This window comes from Gigantopelta aegis, chromosome 5 (assembly GCF_016097555.1).
Source record: "Gigantopelta aegis isolate Gae_Host chromosome 5, Gae_host_genome, whole genome shotgun sequence".
In the NCBI taxonomy this organism is placed as follows: Eukaryota; Metazoa; Mollusca; class Gastropoda; order Neomphalida; family Peltospiridae; genus Gigantopelta; species Gigantopelta aegis.
This window is the reverse complement of record NC_054703.1, coordinates 21,516,731-21,534,060: the sequence shown is the minus strand read 5'-3', so window position 1 is coordinate 21,534,060 and position 17,330 is coordinate 21,516,731. Positions and strand designations below refer to the sequence as shown.

At 39.3% G+C, this 17,330-nt stretch overlaps 1 protein-coding gene across 1 annotated transcript in view; it reads right to left on the bottom strand.

Annotated features, from left to right (window-relative positions):
- LOC121373397 (multiple epidermal growth factor-like domains protein 10) overlaps window positions 1-17,330 on the bottom strand; it is a 57,419-nt gene that overhangs the window by 24,096 nt on the left and 15,993 nt on the right. Inside the window, exons 4-6 of the mRNA XM_041500040.1 lie at window positions 8,873-9,241; window positions 8,083-8,124; window positions 5,796-5,933 (exon numbers count right to left, since the gene is read on the bottom strand). Coding sequence (XP_041355974.1) covers window positions 5,796-5,933; window positions 8,083-8,124; window positions 8,873-9,241 — 549 coding nt within the window. The remainder of the gene's footprint in view (window positions 1-5,795; window positions 5,934-8,082; window positions 8,125-8,872; window positions 9,242-17,330) is intronic.

Here is a 17,330-nt window from a genome sequence, read left to right as displayed (position 1 = left end):
TGAGAAAAGTCTCGCAAACAGCCGTGGCTGGGCTCAAAGTAAACATGAGCTCTGTTTATGTTTTTAAAAACTGCATGTTTGGTAAACAACAGAAGGGGACGGGGTGTACATTGATTGCAGCCTTGTATTTTTAATTTATTGAGCATAATTTATTTGTTAAAAACTATTAATAAAGCAGAAAAAATTAATATATTCATGTATGCTTAGAGAGAATCGCACCATCATGATTATGGCGTAGGGCTAATGAAATCTAACTTGTCACGATTTTGACGTAGGGCTAATGAAATCTAACTTCACCTTACCCGTTCATTTTACATGGACGTAGATTTACATTTGCAAAGTACTGAAAAACATTAAGTATGTTTTTGCTACAAGGTTTATGATATCTAAACTAAAATATCTTGCAACATTTATAAGAACACAGTTCATAATATTTATGCTTTGTTCAAGTGAAATTATAAACGTGCTTTACACCCCCGTTCATTTGCAAAGAGTAGATTCCAGAGTCCACCGCATTAACGTCTAATATAATTTGAATATGACAATTTTTGTAAGGATTAAACATTTTGATTGCATTCACAAGGCATGTATATTTTATTTTTATTTAAAATACACCAGCGAAGTCACAGTATTGTTTCAACGCTCCATTATTTTTCAGTAATGGAGAGATGAAACCCTACTTAATTAACCCACTAAAATCATTAGTGTTAATTTCCATACTAACATATATTCACATAAAATTATTACTCAGTTGTGTATTTTAAGTAGGGAAGTATCCTCGTAACTCTCCATTCCTGAAAAATAATGGGACTCGTCTCCATTATTTTTCAGGAATGGAGAGTTACGAGGATATTCCCCTATACATAAGCTGTAAAGCGTATTGGACGCTATTTCCAAGTTTGAAGATCATCGAACTGATTACTTGTACGAATTCAGTCAAACGTTCAGTGGCGGAAATTACCGATCTTAGTCGATAGTAAATGGGGAATAACTCTAAAGTTGTTATTGAATTTTTCAACACATTGTTTTCTGTTTTGGTGTTAACGCGTTGGCAAGAGTTCCGATCATTCCAGCATTTAGAGTTAGTTCTCCTTAGAGCTATGTAAATGCTCGAACGATCGGAACTCTTTCCAAAGGTTTTACCGAGATTTGTAACAAACAAAACAAAACAAACATTTTAGGTGTTAATTATATAGTCACTTGTCATTGGGTATATGCAGTTAACATAATTACTTGCCCGGCATGAAAATTCCACTTGGCACGGGCGTCGGGCGATGGGATTTTTGAACCCCTGATTTAACGACACCACTAGAGCACATCGATTTATTAATCACTGGCTACTGAATGTCAAACATTTGGTAATTTAGTCTATAGTTAGAGAGGAAACCTGTTATATTTGTCCATTACTGGCATTAGTAGCAAGGGATCTTTTATATGCACAATCCACAGACATGATAGCACATACCACGACCTTTGATATACCACTCGTGGTGCATGGCTGGAACGAGAAATAGTCCAATGCGCATCAAGCGAACACTTTACCACTGGGCTACAACCCACCCCCTGATAATAATAATAAAAAAATAAGTTGAATGTTCCAAAGGGCAAACCCTCGTTTACAATCCTCACCGGTTTCTAAATGTATCGAAACCTTTTACAATCATTTAATATATAGGCCCGGGGATAAGTTTAGCAATTGACCAGAAGTGCTTGACATCCAGGACATGACTTTTGCCTTGTCAGATGAATTTCATTTCATTGTTCTTAGTTTATATGGACAGTAAACCAAACTAAAATAAAGAGAGAGAGAGAGAGAGAGAGAGAGAGAGAGAGAGAGAGAGAGAGAGAGAGAGAGAGAGAGAGAGAGAGAGAGAGAGAGAGAGAGAGAGAGAGAGAGGAGAAGAGAGAGAGAGAGAAGAAGAGAGAAGAGAGTGAAGAGCTATGAAGAAGTGAAGAGAAGAGAGAATGAGCATGAGAATGAGAGAGAGAGAGAGAGAGAGAGAGAGAGAGAGAGAGAGAGAGAGAAGGAAGGAAGGAAGGAAGGAAAGGAATGTCTGTTTAACAAGCTAAGCACATTTTAATTCAATTCAACTTATTTTCTTGCTTATATCCAATTAAGTTCAAACACGCTGTCCTGGACACACACCTCAGCTATCTGGGCTGTCTGTCCAGCACAGTGGGTTAGTTGTTAGTTGGTTAGTGCTTAGTGAGAGAGAAGAGGGTGTAGTGGCCTTACACCTACCCACTGAGCCCTTAAGAACTTGCTCTGGCTTGGAGCCGGTACAGAGCTGCGAACCCTGTACCTACCAGCCTGTAGTCCAATGGCTTAACCACTGCGACACCGAGACCGGTGCACATTTTAAGTTTATGAATTTGGTGTTTATTATACGTCAGTGAAAGAGCACTCGGCTGAGGGGGTGGGATGTAGCCCAGTGGCAAAGCGCTCGCTTGATGCGCGGTCGGTTTGGGATCGATCCCCGTCAGTGGGCCCATTGGGCTATTTCTCGCTCTAGCCAGTGCACCACAACTGGTATATCAAAGGCCGTGGTATGTGCTATCCTGCCTATGGGACGGTGCATATAAAAGATCCCTTGCTGCTAATCGAAAAGTGTAGCCCATGAAGTGGCGACAGCGGGTTTCCTCGCTCAGTATCTGTGTGATCCTTAACTATATGTCCGACACCATATAATCATCAATTAAATGTGTTGAGTGCGTCGTTAAATAACACATTTCCTGCAGTTCCTTCCATTGCCCTTCTCAACATTAGTCGAAACACGACACATTTTCAACTGAAGTATGCGTGAATATGTGGATGGCAATCATGCACACTTTTATACCCATGGTGAGAACGCATTGCACGGGCACAACATACAGAATTTCAGACATGGGTGCGTTGAGATAACCCAGTTGTTGGGGTGATAGTAGGTACATGTGTTTGCATAACTTTTACCATTTTGTTGTGGCCTCTAACCAGTAGTACCATTACTCATATTGAAATCCAAATGCTACTTAGGAAACCTCACTCTGGGCCTAATCCACGCTCTGGGCCTAATCCACGAAGGCCATACATTCCTTCTTTCATAATTTGTGTGTTGGACAGGCATCGTTAATGTGTAGTACTAACAATATGAGTGACCCTTTAATAGCGACGCTGAGTATACATATACAAGCAATTTATGCACAAGCACCTGAACAAAGCATTATAAGTTGTAGAAGCATCACAAGGTCAAGGGGTTTATGGGTTTCTATACCCTCTGTATGCTCTTGAAGGGGAAACCGGGGCACAGTGAATCAGCAAAATGATTTTGCCAGTTTTCTTCTTCCTGTTTGTAATGGAGTTTCCATTATATGTTGCATATATAATAGGGGGATGTTGTGTATAAAAACAAGCCAGCAGCTCCTTGCCAACTCCCTTATGTTTTTGGTGAGAGACGATTTTTTTTTTAATTCAAAGTGATTCACTGTGCACCAGTACCGGGGCACAGTGAATCACTCATTAACATGAATGGCATTCACTTAATTTGCTTGATTTACATTTGTGTAAACTTTAAACATAATAACAGATCCCACATAGGCTGGTTCATGGTAGATAGATAAAATAACTGTAGGCCTATTGTCCACATTTGCCTGCACTTCAGAAAGGGAGTGGGATGTAGGTCAGCGGTAGAGCGTTCACTCATGGTGTGGTGGGTGGTCGTATCAATTCCACATGGTAGACCCATTGAGCTATTTCTCGTTCCAGCCAGTGCTGCACAACTAGTGCATCAAGGGCCATGGTATGTGTTATCCTGTCTATTGGAATGTGCATATATAAAAGATCCCTTGTACTAATCGGAAACAGTAGCCCATGTGGTGCAGCAGGTTTCCTTTCTCACTATCAGAATGGTACTTAACCATATGCCTGACGCCATATAACAGTAAATAATATGTGGTGAGAGAGCCGTTAAATAAGGCATCTCTCTCTCACTTCGGAAATGCCCAGTACAAATGGGGGAAGAAAATTTATGATTTTGTTGAATCCCCTCAAAGTGTGCCAGCAAGTCATGACGAGGACACTTCTAAACACTTTAATTTCTAAACTTTTACAAGCAGACAACACCATTGATTGTTTCCAATCCTTGTTACCTTAATTAAAAAGGTGTATGGGCTTTTGACGAACATATTAATTTCATGCGGGGAACAGTGAATCACACAAGTAGTGATACATTGTGCCCCGATTCACTGTGCCCCGATTCACTGTGCCCTGATTCACTGTGCCCCGATTCACTGTGCCCCATGTGCACTCATTGACCTAAACTACCTCATAAGCTCACGTGCTGCTTTAGTTTGAAGGAAACACCCCTTCAGTAATATCACAAATAGACACTCTAAATAATACATCATAACTAGTTTAATACTTCTGGATGATCTACAAGATATGGCACACAAATCTTAAGTTGTGAAATTTACTTTTGACACATAAAAACATACTTTCCTTTGTTATTTTGTCTGTAGATTTTTCAAAGTCTCAAACTGACAATTCGTGCATGGGTATACCCCAAACACATAAAGTGATGACATCACCTCAGGATTCCCTCTAGGCAGTGGTACCAAAATAGCTCTGATTCACTGTGCCCCTTGATTCACCGTACCCCGGTTTCCCCTACCTAAAGCCGAATTTGTGTATGGCACATTAAAGGGAGTTTTTTGCATTGTAAGATGTTTCCGACTAATAAAATATTTCTACGATTAAACTTACATATTAAATATATTTTCTTGTTTAGAATATCAGTGTCTGTATATTCAATGTGTTTCTGGTCGTCTTAATATTTGTAAGAAGCCCAAACTGTATTATGTCTTCAAATCATTTCGTACGTACGAAAAAAATAATAATTAGGAAATAAAATGAAATTTAAACCAATACAAATATCAGAACGATCAGAAATACGTTTAATATATACCCACTAATATTGTATGCAGAAAAATATATTTAATATGTAATTACAATCGCTAAAAAGTCTGTTAGTCGATAACATCTTAAAAATTGAAGATGTCAGGAATGTCCCTTTAATACAATAACAACAGTCTGATGTTAAATTTGACTCCGCCCACGTGGGGTATATTAAGTGGGTTTTTTCCAAATAACCAATGAAATTCAAATATTTTACATGAAGGTGAGATAAATTTAACTAAAATGCACATAAATCAGCTTCTAGCATCCTTTCCATGACCTGTTTTACATAATGACGTCCCAGCTGGCGTAATTAATGACGTCATTTTGGGAGTTTATGGAAGGATAAACGTCAGTTTTTCTCCGACGTCATCCTATCACAATAGAGTAAATTGTATAACAGCAGTAAGTTTATAATTATGTGTGTGTGTGTATATATATATATATATATATATATATATATATATATATATATATATATATATATATATATATATATATATATATATATAGGGGGACAAAATGGGAAAAATGGACTCGCTATGCTGTCAAAGGGTTATCACCTAAAATCATATCTACATATATCCAGAATCACCCCAAAATAGGGAGAATTGCCCATATAGAGAGCATTCGTCACAAGTGTTTTTTTAAGGTGGAAAATATCAACCCACTTTTGGGGGTTTTGTTGGTGGGTTGTTGTTGTTTTTTTTTTTTTTGGGGGGGGGGGTTAAAGTTCCTTGGCAACATTCAACACAATTTCTGAGAAATTCGACCAGTCCTACACACACACAAACACACACACAAACACATGCATGCACACACACCGACATACACACGCATGTATATTTAAAGAAAAATGTCTTACCATCACAAGCATATCCAATCCATCGTTCTGGACAACCTGATACACACTGCCCAGTCTTCTTGTGGCACACCTCAGCCTTATTCTTACAGTTACACTTGTACTGACAATACTGTCCATACCACTGATCCTCGCAATCTGCTTCAAGACAAAAAATAGAGAGAGAAAAAAAAGTTGCATGTTGAGAAGGAAGGAAATGTTTTATTTAACGACACAGTCAACACATTTTATTTATGGTTATATGGCGTCAGACATATGGTTAAGGACCACAGATACTGAGAGAAGAAACCCACTGTCGCCACTTCATGGACTACTCATTTCAATTGGCAGTAAGGGATCTTTTATATGCACCATCCCACAGACAGGATAGTACATACCACGGCATTTGTTACACCAGTTCTGGAGCACAGGCTGGAATGACAAATAGCCCAATGGGTCCACCGACGGGGATCGATCCTAGACCGACCGCACATCAAGTGAACGCTTTACCACTGGGCTACGTCCCGCCCCGCATGTTGAGAATGGTAAACATTTGTTTCCAATATGACTGGTGTGTAATCACATCCTATTCTATTACAACTATGTAATATTTAGTCTCAAAAATTAGTTCAGCGACTGATTATATTGCAAGTGTCCCGATCTCCAGAATATGAATTGTGCCTTACAGGCACAGCGGAGCAGACCCCCCCCACACACACACACACAATTCTGAATCGAAAATATTATTGGTATTAAATGTTAAGGCAGAGATTAATTTTGCTTGTAGAATGCAGATAATTGCATTTCTGGACATCTAATTTTCAAAATTGTACAGGGGAGTATATATACCCTCGAACCCTCTAGAAACTAAGTGTTGCTTTGCGCTCTCGATCTCAGTCACCCCAAATCCCAATATCTACATGCTACTGCTGTGCCAGCCTTATCAGATGAGTTTATTGATGTTGTTGTTGTTTCCATTGTATTTGTATCACATGGTGGACTTGGCCACGACCTGAGTACTCGAGTACCCGTGGACATGCTACCGGACAACTCTGATCTAAAATATTCCTGATGATGATAACAACCACAGCTTCTCTAACTAAAGCAAACTATGGAGTCAATGTGATAAACACTGGTGTAGGAAGGTGCCAAAAAGGGGGGGGGGGGGGGGGGGAGGGCACATACACACACACATAAGAATACATGTATAAATATATTAAAAAAAGCATCGCTGCTCTCCACCCCAACCCCTGCTTCCCCACATTAATTAATTCTAATTAATTGTAATGTATGCAAATACTTTTCTATAATTCTGATATGCTGAGCAGTAACGTCATAGGAACATTTGGGACACAAGTTTAACTTTATTGCAATTTGCGAGATTTAGCTCAGTCGGTTGAGTACTCGCCCAATGTGTTTACATCACAGGATCGAACCACCTCGCTGGAACCATTCAAATGACTGTGGGGTTTTTTCTCGTTCCAATCAGTTCAACACAACTGGTAAAAAAACGTGGTATGTGCTTTCCTGTCTGTGGGAAAGTGCATATAAAAGATCCCTTGCTGCTGTGAGAAAGTGCATATAAAAGATCCCTTGCTGCTAATGGGAAAATGTTGCCGGTTTCCTCTGATGACTAGATGTCAGAATTACAAAATGTTTCACAACCAATAGCCGATGATTACTTAAGCAATGTGTTCTAGTGGTGTTGTTAAACAAAACAAACTTCTTATTGCACTTTGTTTAAGGTCAAACTAAATATCGCTGTTCCACTAAGACCGTCGTGTGTGAACGTTATGTCGTGTGTTATTCAATGGTAATTTGACGATTTGGTAATTTGAGTACTGCTTAAGCAATACGTGTCCACTGGCGGGCCCCACAATTTTTCGTATCTCCTAAATTCAAGGGTCATAACTGTGAAAAATAGGTAAATCGTCATGAAAATTAAGCTTCATCTGTAACTGTATACGACAGTTACAGTTTGTTTTGTTTAACAACACCACTACACTACACTAGAGCACACGGATTTATTAATCATCGGTTACTGAATGTCACACATATGGTAATTTTGATGTAGTCTTAGAGAGGAAACCCGCTACATATTTCCTTTAGTAGCAAGGGATCTCTTTTTGTGTACCATCCCAAAGACAGGATAGTACATGCGGGAGGAATGTGGATTATATTTGTTATATCTGTGAAAATGTCCTTTACGGGTGAAATTGAAAGGAGCAATTGGCAACCTCGAGGCGTACCATTATTTTTTACATTGTGCCTCCCCTGCAAATGTCAGTCTCATTTGTACACTTGCACCTACCTGAACATCCGGGGCCACGCATGCAGTCGTCACAATCTGTTTCTGTAAACAAACAAACAAAATAAATAAACATGAAAATAAAAAAAAAAAATAATAAAATAAAATAAAATAAAATAAAATAAAATAAATTAAAAATTTGAATCTTCAGATGAGCAAACACTCGTTTACAATCCGACCGGTTTCTAATTATATTCCATCATATTTCAGTCATTTAATACATTATAGTTTAGTGATTGACTGGTAGTGCTCGGTATCCAGCACATGGAGTTTGCTTTACCAGATGAATTTCTGTTTCATTGTTCTTATTTATAACTGTGGTCTGCTACCTTTTTTTTTCTTCTTCTTTTTTTTGTTGCAGGCTACTTGGCACCTTTCTTTCAGTTTATCAACCAGTGTCTACGCCTTTAATGGCAATACGATGGAACCAATTAACCAATTTATTATTATTATTATTATTATTTTATTTATTTATTTATTTAATTTATTTTTTGTTACAGGCTTTCTCTTCGCTAGAGTACTCTGACTGTAGAGGCCTACACCGACATTTAGACAGATATTTAGCCCTACGGGAATATCTGGAATTTCTAGGCCTCATCTGGAATTTCCCCAGATTTATTTCATTTTTCCACTGACACTGATATTTTACAGGTCTGGGTTTGCCTCGGTGTTTTTTTCTCTCTGGCTACACACCCCAGCAAATGTCCGTCTAGCCCTCTACAGTCAGAGTACTCGGGCTAGCTTTCTTTCAATTTATTTAACCAGTATCTGCATCTTCAATGGCAATACTTACGGTTTACCGACACAGTAATCGTGTTGCTTTTTTGGGCGTAGCCAGTCTTCTTGTTTTTCACTTGACAAAGCCAATCGGCGCTATCCGCAGATGATACCTCGTCTATCCCCATGATGTATATTTTTCTATCGCTCATGTCATTCGAGCCCGACCCACACTTGGTACTGTAGCCTTTGGCCGTGTCGTCGATTAACGCACATTCGCTGACATCCTGGGACAGCGAGCCGACAATATTGCTAGATTCATTTGCGATCTTCAAAAACTGGACTTCAGCCTTGAGACCTGACACCATGTTCAGTTCACAGGTCAGTGTCAGCGTCTGGCGTGACACAAGTTCTGGAGACTCCGTGGAAAGGGATATATTCGCCTCTGAGGAAAGAGAAACATATTCTGCTGTCATTGTAACAAGCCTCTGAAAATTGCGAGAACGATCGCTTCGTTCGCGCTTTGCTCCCGCGAATCTAATTTGGCATAGCCAATTTTTTCTTCGCGCGAAATTTGGATCACCATTGACTTGGATATACATGTAACTGGTTATGCAAAAAGGAAATGGGTTACCTGGATTTGTTTTCTGGGTCACGCAGATTTTCAATTATCAGAGGCCTGTTTAACAATCTAATTAAAATTAGCTCCACTATTACATGTGGATCTAACAGCAGCCAGTTGAAGCTCATGTCCACCAATCAAAACCTTACTTGCAGAATCATGCCAGTGATTTGAAAATAATTTGAAAACATTGCGAATTATCCTGAGGGTATACGACATGTTTCATGTGAATTACTAATGCCTTATTTAGACCAGTAGAAGTAATTTTAATCAGATTGCTAACAACACTGCATAGTCTCCAATGTCCAAGTAACATTTCGTCTGTAAATAATAATTTAAATATTGACCAGGTCAGGTCAGGTCATAGGGTTTTACGTGCACATTCAGAACAAGCTGTTGTAGCGCATGCCTGTCGTGGGCACAAGAGCCGGCCTTGGCCGGCTCCTCCGTCCATGACAGGAAAGGTGGGGGTAGGGGAGAGGAGGGACCGCCTGCACTGGCAGGTGCAAGGGAGCACCAGCAGCCCGATCGAATCAGTAGCAGGCGGGTGGGGGTGGTGGTGGTGCTATGGAATTTTGAATGGAGCCGTTAATGCCAAAGAGAAAGTGGTGCGCAATTTTGATTGAGGAAGTTTGGCGCAATTTTGAACGGTCAGTCGAAAGGTAAATGGCTGAGCTAGCATAGGTTTTGATATTAGTGAATCAAGAGTAGCTCGTTATTTATAGACCTTTATGTCACTGGTTGTCTCCCTAGGTTGCCCATAGGGCCCTTATGAGGATCTGACCGCTTCTGGTCGTGGCATGACAACCCAGGGGAGACTCGTGCAATTGGATGGGATGGGATGGGAACTCTACTTACGTGCCCATATCCACAAGGGTTCAGGCACGCCCACCCCAGATTTAGCCTCTGACTTCGTCAGTGACCAACTCCGGGGGGGGGGGGGGGGGGGGGGGGGGGGGGAGGGAAATGGGAGGTATTGGAGTGTGCAGGGGGCAATTTTAGAGTCGTGGTAAGACCACTTACCCAAAAAAGAAAAAAAAAATAGGGAGCTAAAATTATATTATTATTATTAAAGTAATAAATTTTAAAGCACCAATTTAAACTTAAGTTGATCATGTTATTTAATTATAAAAATTAATTAGTAGGTGCAAAGAGTATTTTTCAATTGGGCTGGTCTAAAATGCCTAATATAATAAATTAATTAATAATAAAATATTAATTCATACTAAAACTTTATACTTATTTAACCTTAAGCCCTGGAGGATAAACGATTCGCAAAGGGGCCCAATCTGGTTTGCACTCCAACATCCGGGTAGCCCACTTCGGCTAGTCTGGATTTCCATGGGGTGGAGGTTCCGGGGGGGGGGGGGGGGGGGGGGGGGGGGGGGGGGGGGAGAGAGGGCCTCCTACCAGGCATCCCTATCGGCCCAAACCGCATACGCCCTAGCGCACCCAAAAAAGCAGCCCACCACGGCGGCCCCCCCCCCCCCCCCCCCCCCCCCCCCCAGGTTATCCATGTAGCACATTTGGGCCGTAATTAAAATGAGGATGATATAGGGGAAGGAAGGGAAGGAATGATTGGTAGGGAATGATGATGATATGAAAGCCCGCCAGGCGTCGTCCGGAGTGGTGGTGAAACGCATTGTTGTTGTTGTTGATTGTTGGTACGAAGTTATTTGAGAGGTGTCCTTGCTGAATTCCTTGAGCATTCGTGAACTCTACACCCGAGGGGGTGCGCCACCTAAACGGATGACAAAAGTCATTGCTATATAAGCCTCGGTGTCACCCAGGTGACCACTTAATCGTTAAGTGGGTGACATCGAGTATCGGCCAGGTTTCAGTTTTTTTAATTATAATAGATGACCGATCAAGTTAATAACCTGTTTAAAACCTATTTAAATTAAAAGAAAAAGTACTTGTATATTAAAACAGTGTTCATCTAAAATTGCGAAGAGGAATCTAAACTAAAACAACATTTATTACCATCTATAGATTAAAATATATAATTATCAAAACCTAAACAAACATTCAAACAACAACCAAGCATTCACCAATGGCGGGCGGCGCAAATACTGCCAGGTATATGAGCCGCCAAACCATGGTGAAATAACAAACACTCACACAGAAGCTCTCACACTAGGCTTACCTGATAAGTTTTGGTCTGCTAACGGTGCGCGGACCGATTAGCAGACACTATAAAAATGCAGTAGTCTCATTGGATGAGGTTGGATTCCTATTGCTTTACCTGATAAGTGTTGATGATGATGATGATGATGATGATGATGATGATGATGATTAACTAGTTTAACGTGCCCATATACCACTAGGGTTTCGAACACGCCCATCCCGAGTCCATCCTCCGATAAGATCGGTGGCCTGACTCGGGATGGGGGGGGGGGGGGGTTGGTTTGAAAATGGGCAGAATTTTGAAAATAGCAATTAGTAAAAAAGTTAATAGAATAAAAAAAAAAAAAAAAAAGGTTACAAGCCAAAAATAAAAAGAATTGACTGCTAGAATAAAAAAAAAAAAAAAAAAAAAAAGGTTACAAGCCAAAAATAAAAAGAATTGACTGCTCGGCCGAATATTTATATAATTTGGAGCATTTTAGAAGGACAGTCCAAAATTAAATAAGAGAAAGAAGAGAGGATCGGACTATTTAATAACATTTAAAAAAAAAAAAGTAATTTCGACATAAAATTTTGAACGCAGATCTAAAAGTTTAAAAGTCTGATCGATATGTCCACGCGAGTGGCCTCGTTAAGGCCGTTTGGGTGCACAGCTTAAAGGGACGAGATGGGTTGCATCCCGTCAAGAAAACCCCTAGATTGACAGTCGATAGACGTTAAAGGTGTAGTGCTGTGCTGAAATACAGATCTTGAGAAGCCGGATCCGTCTGAACGAGAGAGAGTATCAGACTAGGGTATAGTCCAGTCGTCATGGTTTGGTATAGTAGTGGTGCGGACGGGCCCGACTCCGGAGGATACGAGATGGTATCACTATAAAGCAAGGTAAAGTCTAGAAAAAGAGTAGTAGGGGCCGAACCCGCTTCCTATTTCTTCTTAGAGTGGGGCAGTCAATCTTCCAGTGCTGCTAGGACAGGCTCGGACATGTAGAGACTAAACGTGAACAACCGTGGCATTCTGCAGAATGGCCGTCATACGAGTCACGAAAAAAACCAAGTCGACAGACGGAGAAATGACGTGGAGGCAAGGAATCTCGCTAAAAAAAAATCCAACCTGGTGGTGCAGGCTGTCGAAACTAGAAGCGTTCCAGCGTTCAATCAGTTCCAATGGCCGCATACATCCCAGTACAAAACTTCATTTCGCTGACAAAAACAACAAAATGAAGGACCCCCAAGTCAAGCACACGAAAGCACGTGCAGTGTGCACACGCGAAACAAACACGTCTCACCGCGTGGAGCTCCAGACTGGGAATGCCGATAAGTGTTGGTCTGCCAACGGTGCACGGACCGATTAGCAGACACTATAAAAAATACAGCAATCTCATTGGATGAGGTTGGATTCATATTGGTTAATCTGTGTAAAAAGTTAATATTAATTCATTTCAGTAAAAACCAGAGAAAAGAAAGGACGTAAAGCCAGAAAAAGAGAAAAGTGGAGGGTGTAGAAGAAACAAACAAATAGAATTGTTTGTACTAAATGATTATTTAATGGAAAAGGAAAGAGGAATCGAAACTCGGTCAGAGCGACATCCCAAGGTGGCATACCTGAGCGGACAATAGTGCGTTTATACAGGCGGAGTCTCGGCGAACCGGGACTTACCGAATGGCACTTCGGGACTACTCGTGATCAGTTAGGATTCAAGTTCGGAAAAAGAAAGGAAAGTGTGGTGTTCAAAAATAGAATGGATCGATACACGCGGACAGATTAGCAGGCGGTGAGAAAGAAGTGTTGTGGTTGGCTGAATTTGGATTCCTAGTTGGAGCTGTTCTGTAAAATAGAAAAGTAATACACCAGCGGTAGAAGACCAACTGGCGATTATTATAGTGAGCTGTGATTGGCTGGATTTAGATTCCTTATCTGAAAGAGACTGGAAAGAAGGAATGTAATTATTATGGACTTCTCCAGTCAATACAGCTTTAGTGAGTGGATGTAAAATAATATGGAGGCTGTTCACCGTTTCTAAAAAAGGAGTTAAAATACAAAAAGAGTTAGAACATAATAATTTAAATTAAAATTTAAAAAGTTACATTCCATCTTGTCCCACAGGAGAGTAACGCCAGAGCAGTCACCACCGGGGACTCGAACCGCCACCAGCCGTCGATCCGCCATTGCATCAAGGTAATATTTAAAAGAAAACGGCTCCTGATCGAGTTAAAATTTCACGTCCTCAGTCCGTCCTATCGACCAATTACCTATATTTTTGTGCCAGGCTAACTTATATTAAATAACTATTTTAGTCTCAGTTACGTTACTCAGTTACCGTTTGTTTATGGATAGTGGGTGGATTAAATATTTTAACGGGGTTAAATTTAATATTTAGGTCATTGTTATATTTAGTACATTAATAGAACATATAATGCCTTACATTATTCAATTGTTTACAAGTAGTACACATTGGAGTAATACTTTTTTTAATTTTATATTTGCTGTCGTTCAGTCCAAAAACCACCCCGAGTCGGAGTTTAGTAATGATCTTTTCGGCTTTAGGATTAGAAAAGGTGGGTTTTTTTGTAAAGAGCTCAAAGAGTCAGAAAGGATAAGAATTTTTGGGGGTGCAGGGTATTTATTGGAAACAGAAAGAACCCATTTAAGTGCAGAGTAAATGGCGACCAGTTCTGTAGTAAATACAGAGACATGGTCGGTTATTCTGGCTTGGCAAGAAATGGGGATGGTAGGTAGGCCAGGCATGGCATAAAATGCCATGCCGGCTTTACCGGTAAGAGGATCCTTGGAGCCATCTGTATATATATGCATATAATCAGCATAATAGTCATTTAGGGCAGCTTTAAAGATTATATTTTTAAAGGGTTCAAATTCAGTTTTTAAAGTTTCATTTCTTAAAAGTAGGGAAACATTTGGTGGTTTAATTAGCCAAGGTGGCTCCAAGGGGGGGGGGGGGGGGGGGGGGGGGGGGAGGAGGATGATATGTCCAGGTTTAAATCCAAGAGTTCAAGGTTAGAAGCCATTCTATTGTTAAAATTAATAGCAGAGTTAATGTCTATATGCAGATATTCATCATTATTAGGCTCCATAACCGCTACCGGATTTAATGGTACTAAATTTTTAGTTTTAAACCAGTGTCTAAGACATGGTTGGGTACGCCTAACACTGAGTGGGAGGATATTAAGCTCTACACGCAGACTGTCATTCGGGGTACCAGGTGTAGCTTTTGTTATTATTCTGAGCGCCTTGTTATAGACTGTTTCCAGTCTATCCCACTGAGTTGGGGAGGCACAACAGAAGCTTCAAATATCATTAGTAAAGTATGCCTGTCAGCTCCCCAGGAGGTAGCCGACAGGACCCTAAATAAATTAATATATCTACTACAACTATTAACTATTTCATTAATATGTTTAACAAAAGAGAGTGCCGGGTCAAAGGTAACTCCCAGAAATTTAACAGTTTTTACTTGTGTTATAGGATGATTATCAAGTGTAAGATTTAGTTTATGAGTTCTGCTAAACTGGTTAGTTGAAAATAACATAGCAGAAGTCTTAGATCTAGAGATTGTAACTCCCCATGAGTCAGCCCAATTTTGAAGCTTATCTATATCTTTTTGAATATCTATTTTAATTTTTTCAATACACTTTCCAGATCGCCAAAAAGCTGTGTCATCAGCAAATAATCCAATACTTAGCTTAGTGTCTTTTCTAGCAGTTAGTCAAGACCGAAGCTAAATCATTAATAAAAATACTGAAAAGTGTTGGGTCTATAACCGACCCCTGGGGGATGCCATTCTCTAAATTTAGAACATCAGAAAAAGATTCCGCTACATTAACAAAAAAAGATCTATTATTTATGAAATGTTCAATAAATGTAAACATGGGTCCCCTAATACCCATGTCGTACACCTTAATTAGTAAACCATGACGCCAAACCATGTCGTAGGCCTTTTCCAGGTCAACAAAAATTCCAACCACTTTTTCTCCAAAACTAAAGGCATTAGAAATTTCTGATTGCAGTCTAATTAAGTGGTCAGAAGTAGAGTGGGTTTTTTCTAAATCCACTCTGAAAACTGGTCAAAAGGTGGTTACTTTCTAGATAAAAGCTGAGCCTGGAATTGACCATAGCTTCCATGGTTTTGCAAATACTAGAGGTTACGGAAATAGGGCGATAGTTAGAGGGATTTGTTAGATCATTCCCCTTTTTCGGGAGACTAAAAACTTCAGCATGCTTCCATGCAAGGGGAAGATAACCCTGTTTCCAGATCATATTATAGAATTCCAGGAAGAGGTTGAGGGTAGTTTCAGACATGTTCTTAAAAAATAAATAATTAAATTTATTGGGTCCTGGCGAGGTCCCTTTCCTATGAGTGAAAGCCTCAACCATCTCCTGGATAGTATATGGTATATTATAGTTAGTAGTGCTACTGGGAAATTTAGTATCATGGCGTATTTTAAATTTTTGTTAGAGCATTTCTTTACGTTGTGAAAATTTTAGCAGGAAGTTATTAGTACTTGAGTTTTTTTGAAACGTCTGTCCAAAAGCTGTGGCTTTTTGTTGATTATTAGTGTATAATTTATTAGACTTAAGTAGAGACGATTTAGGGACTGGTTTTCCCTGGATGCGTTTTATCTTTGAGCAGACATCTTTACAATTTGCTTTATTATTAAGTGATGAACAAAAATTCATCCATGATTCTTTTTTAGCTTTAAGAATTCCTTGAGTTACTTTATATTTACTTTCCTTAAAAAAGTTAAGGTTTTCTTGGTACTGAATTATATTTAATTTTAGCGTTAGATATTGGAATAGTTTTATTGGCTATATTAATTATATTATCTGTCAAATTTTTATTAAAAGTATCTATATTTTTATTTCTAATATTGTCTAAATTAAGGTTAGAGCATAATTGGAAGAAACCTGGCCAATCTGCTTTATTAAAATTCCATTTATCTTTAGCTTTAGTCGGTTCCCTCCATGCCCCATTAAGATTATAGTGGGTAATTAAAGGGAGGTGATCACTGTTAAAGTCATTCATGACCTGCCACTCACATTTAGGGGCCATCCCATCTGATACCATGGTGAGGTCCAGCCACGTCCAGGAGTGGTAGGCATCTGAATAGAATGTAGGTGTACCATCATTGATACAAGTAACTTTAATTATTTCCATAAATTGTTCTATAATAGCCCCTTGTTTATCAGTATAATTAGACCCCCATAAAATATTTCGGCAGTTAAAGTCCCCTAGAATAATTAATTTATTATTATTCAGTTTAGCTAGTGAGTCCAGGTAGCTATTAATCATAAGTTTACATTGTAGGCTGCCTGGGTGGATATAAAAATTATAAATATCAATGTTTTCAGTCCCACCATGCACTGTAATGCCCAAGACCTCAATATTAGTGTGTGTATCTTGTAGCGGGATGCGGGAGTATGACAGGTCATTTCTGACAAAAGTAGCTACTCCTCCCCTAGATGTAAAATTAGTGTTATGAAAAAACCCGAAATAACCTGGAATATTAAAACTTGTAAAGAATTTTTAACTTTATTTTTATTATCAGTAGTAAGCCAGGTTTCTTGAATACATATAACATCTACAACTGGTTTAGTGTTCTTAACATAATTTTTTATCTCGTCTCCATGGCCTTTAGCATTCCATTGTAGAATGGCCAAACCTTTATAATTTTCTATGTTATTCTTAGCTTGTTTGTTGATATTATTATTATTGTTATTGTTATTAATATTATTTACATTACTATTACTATTATTTTTAATAGGGGAGGTGGGT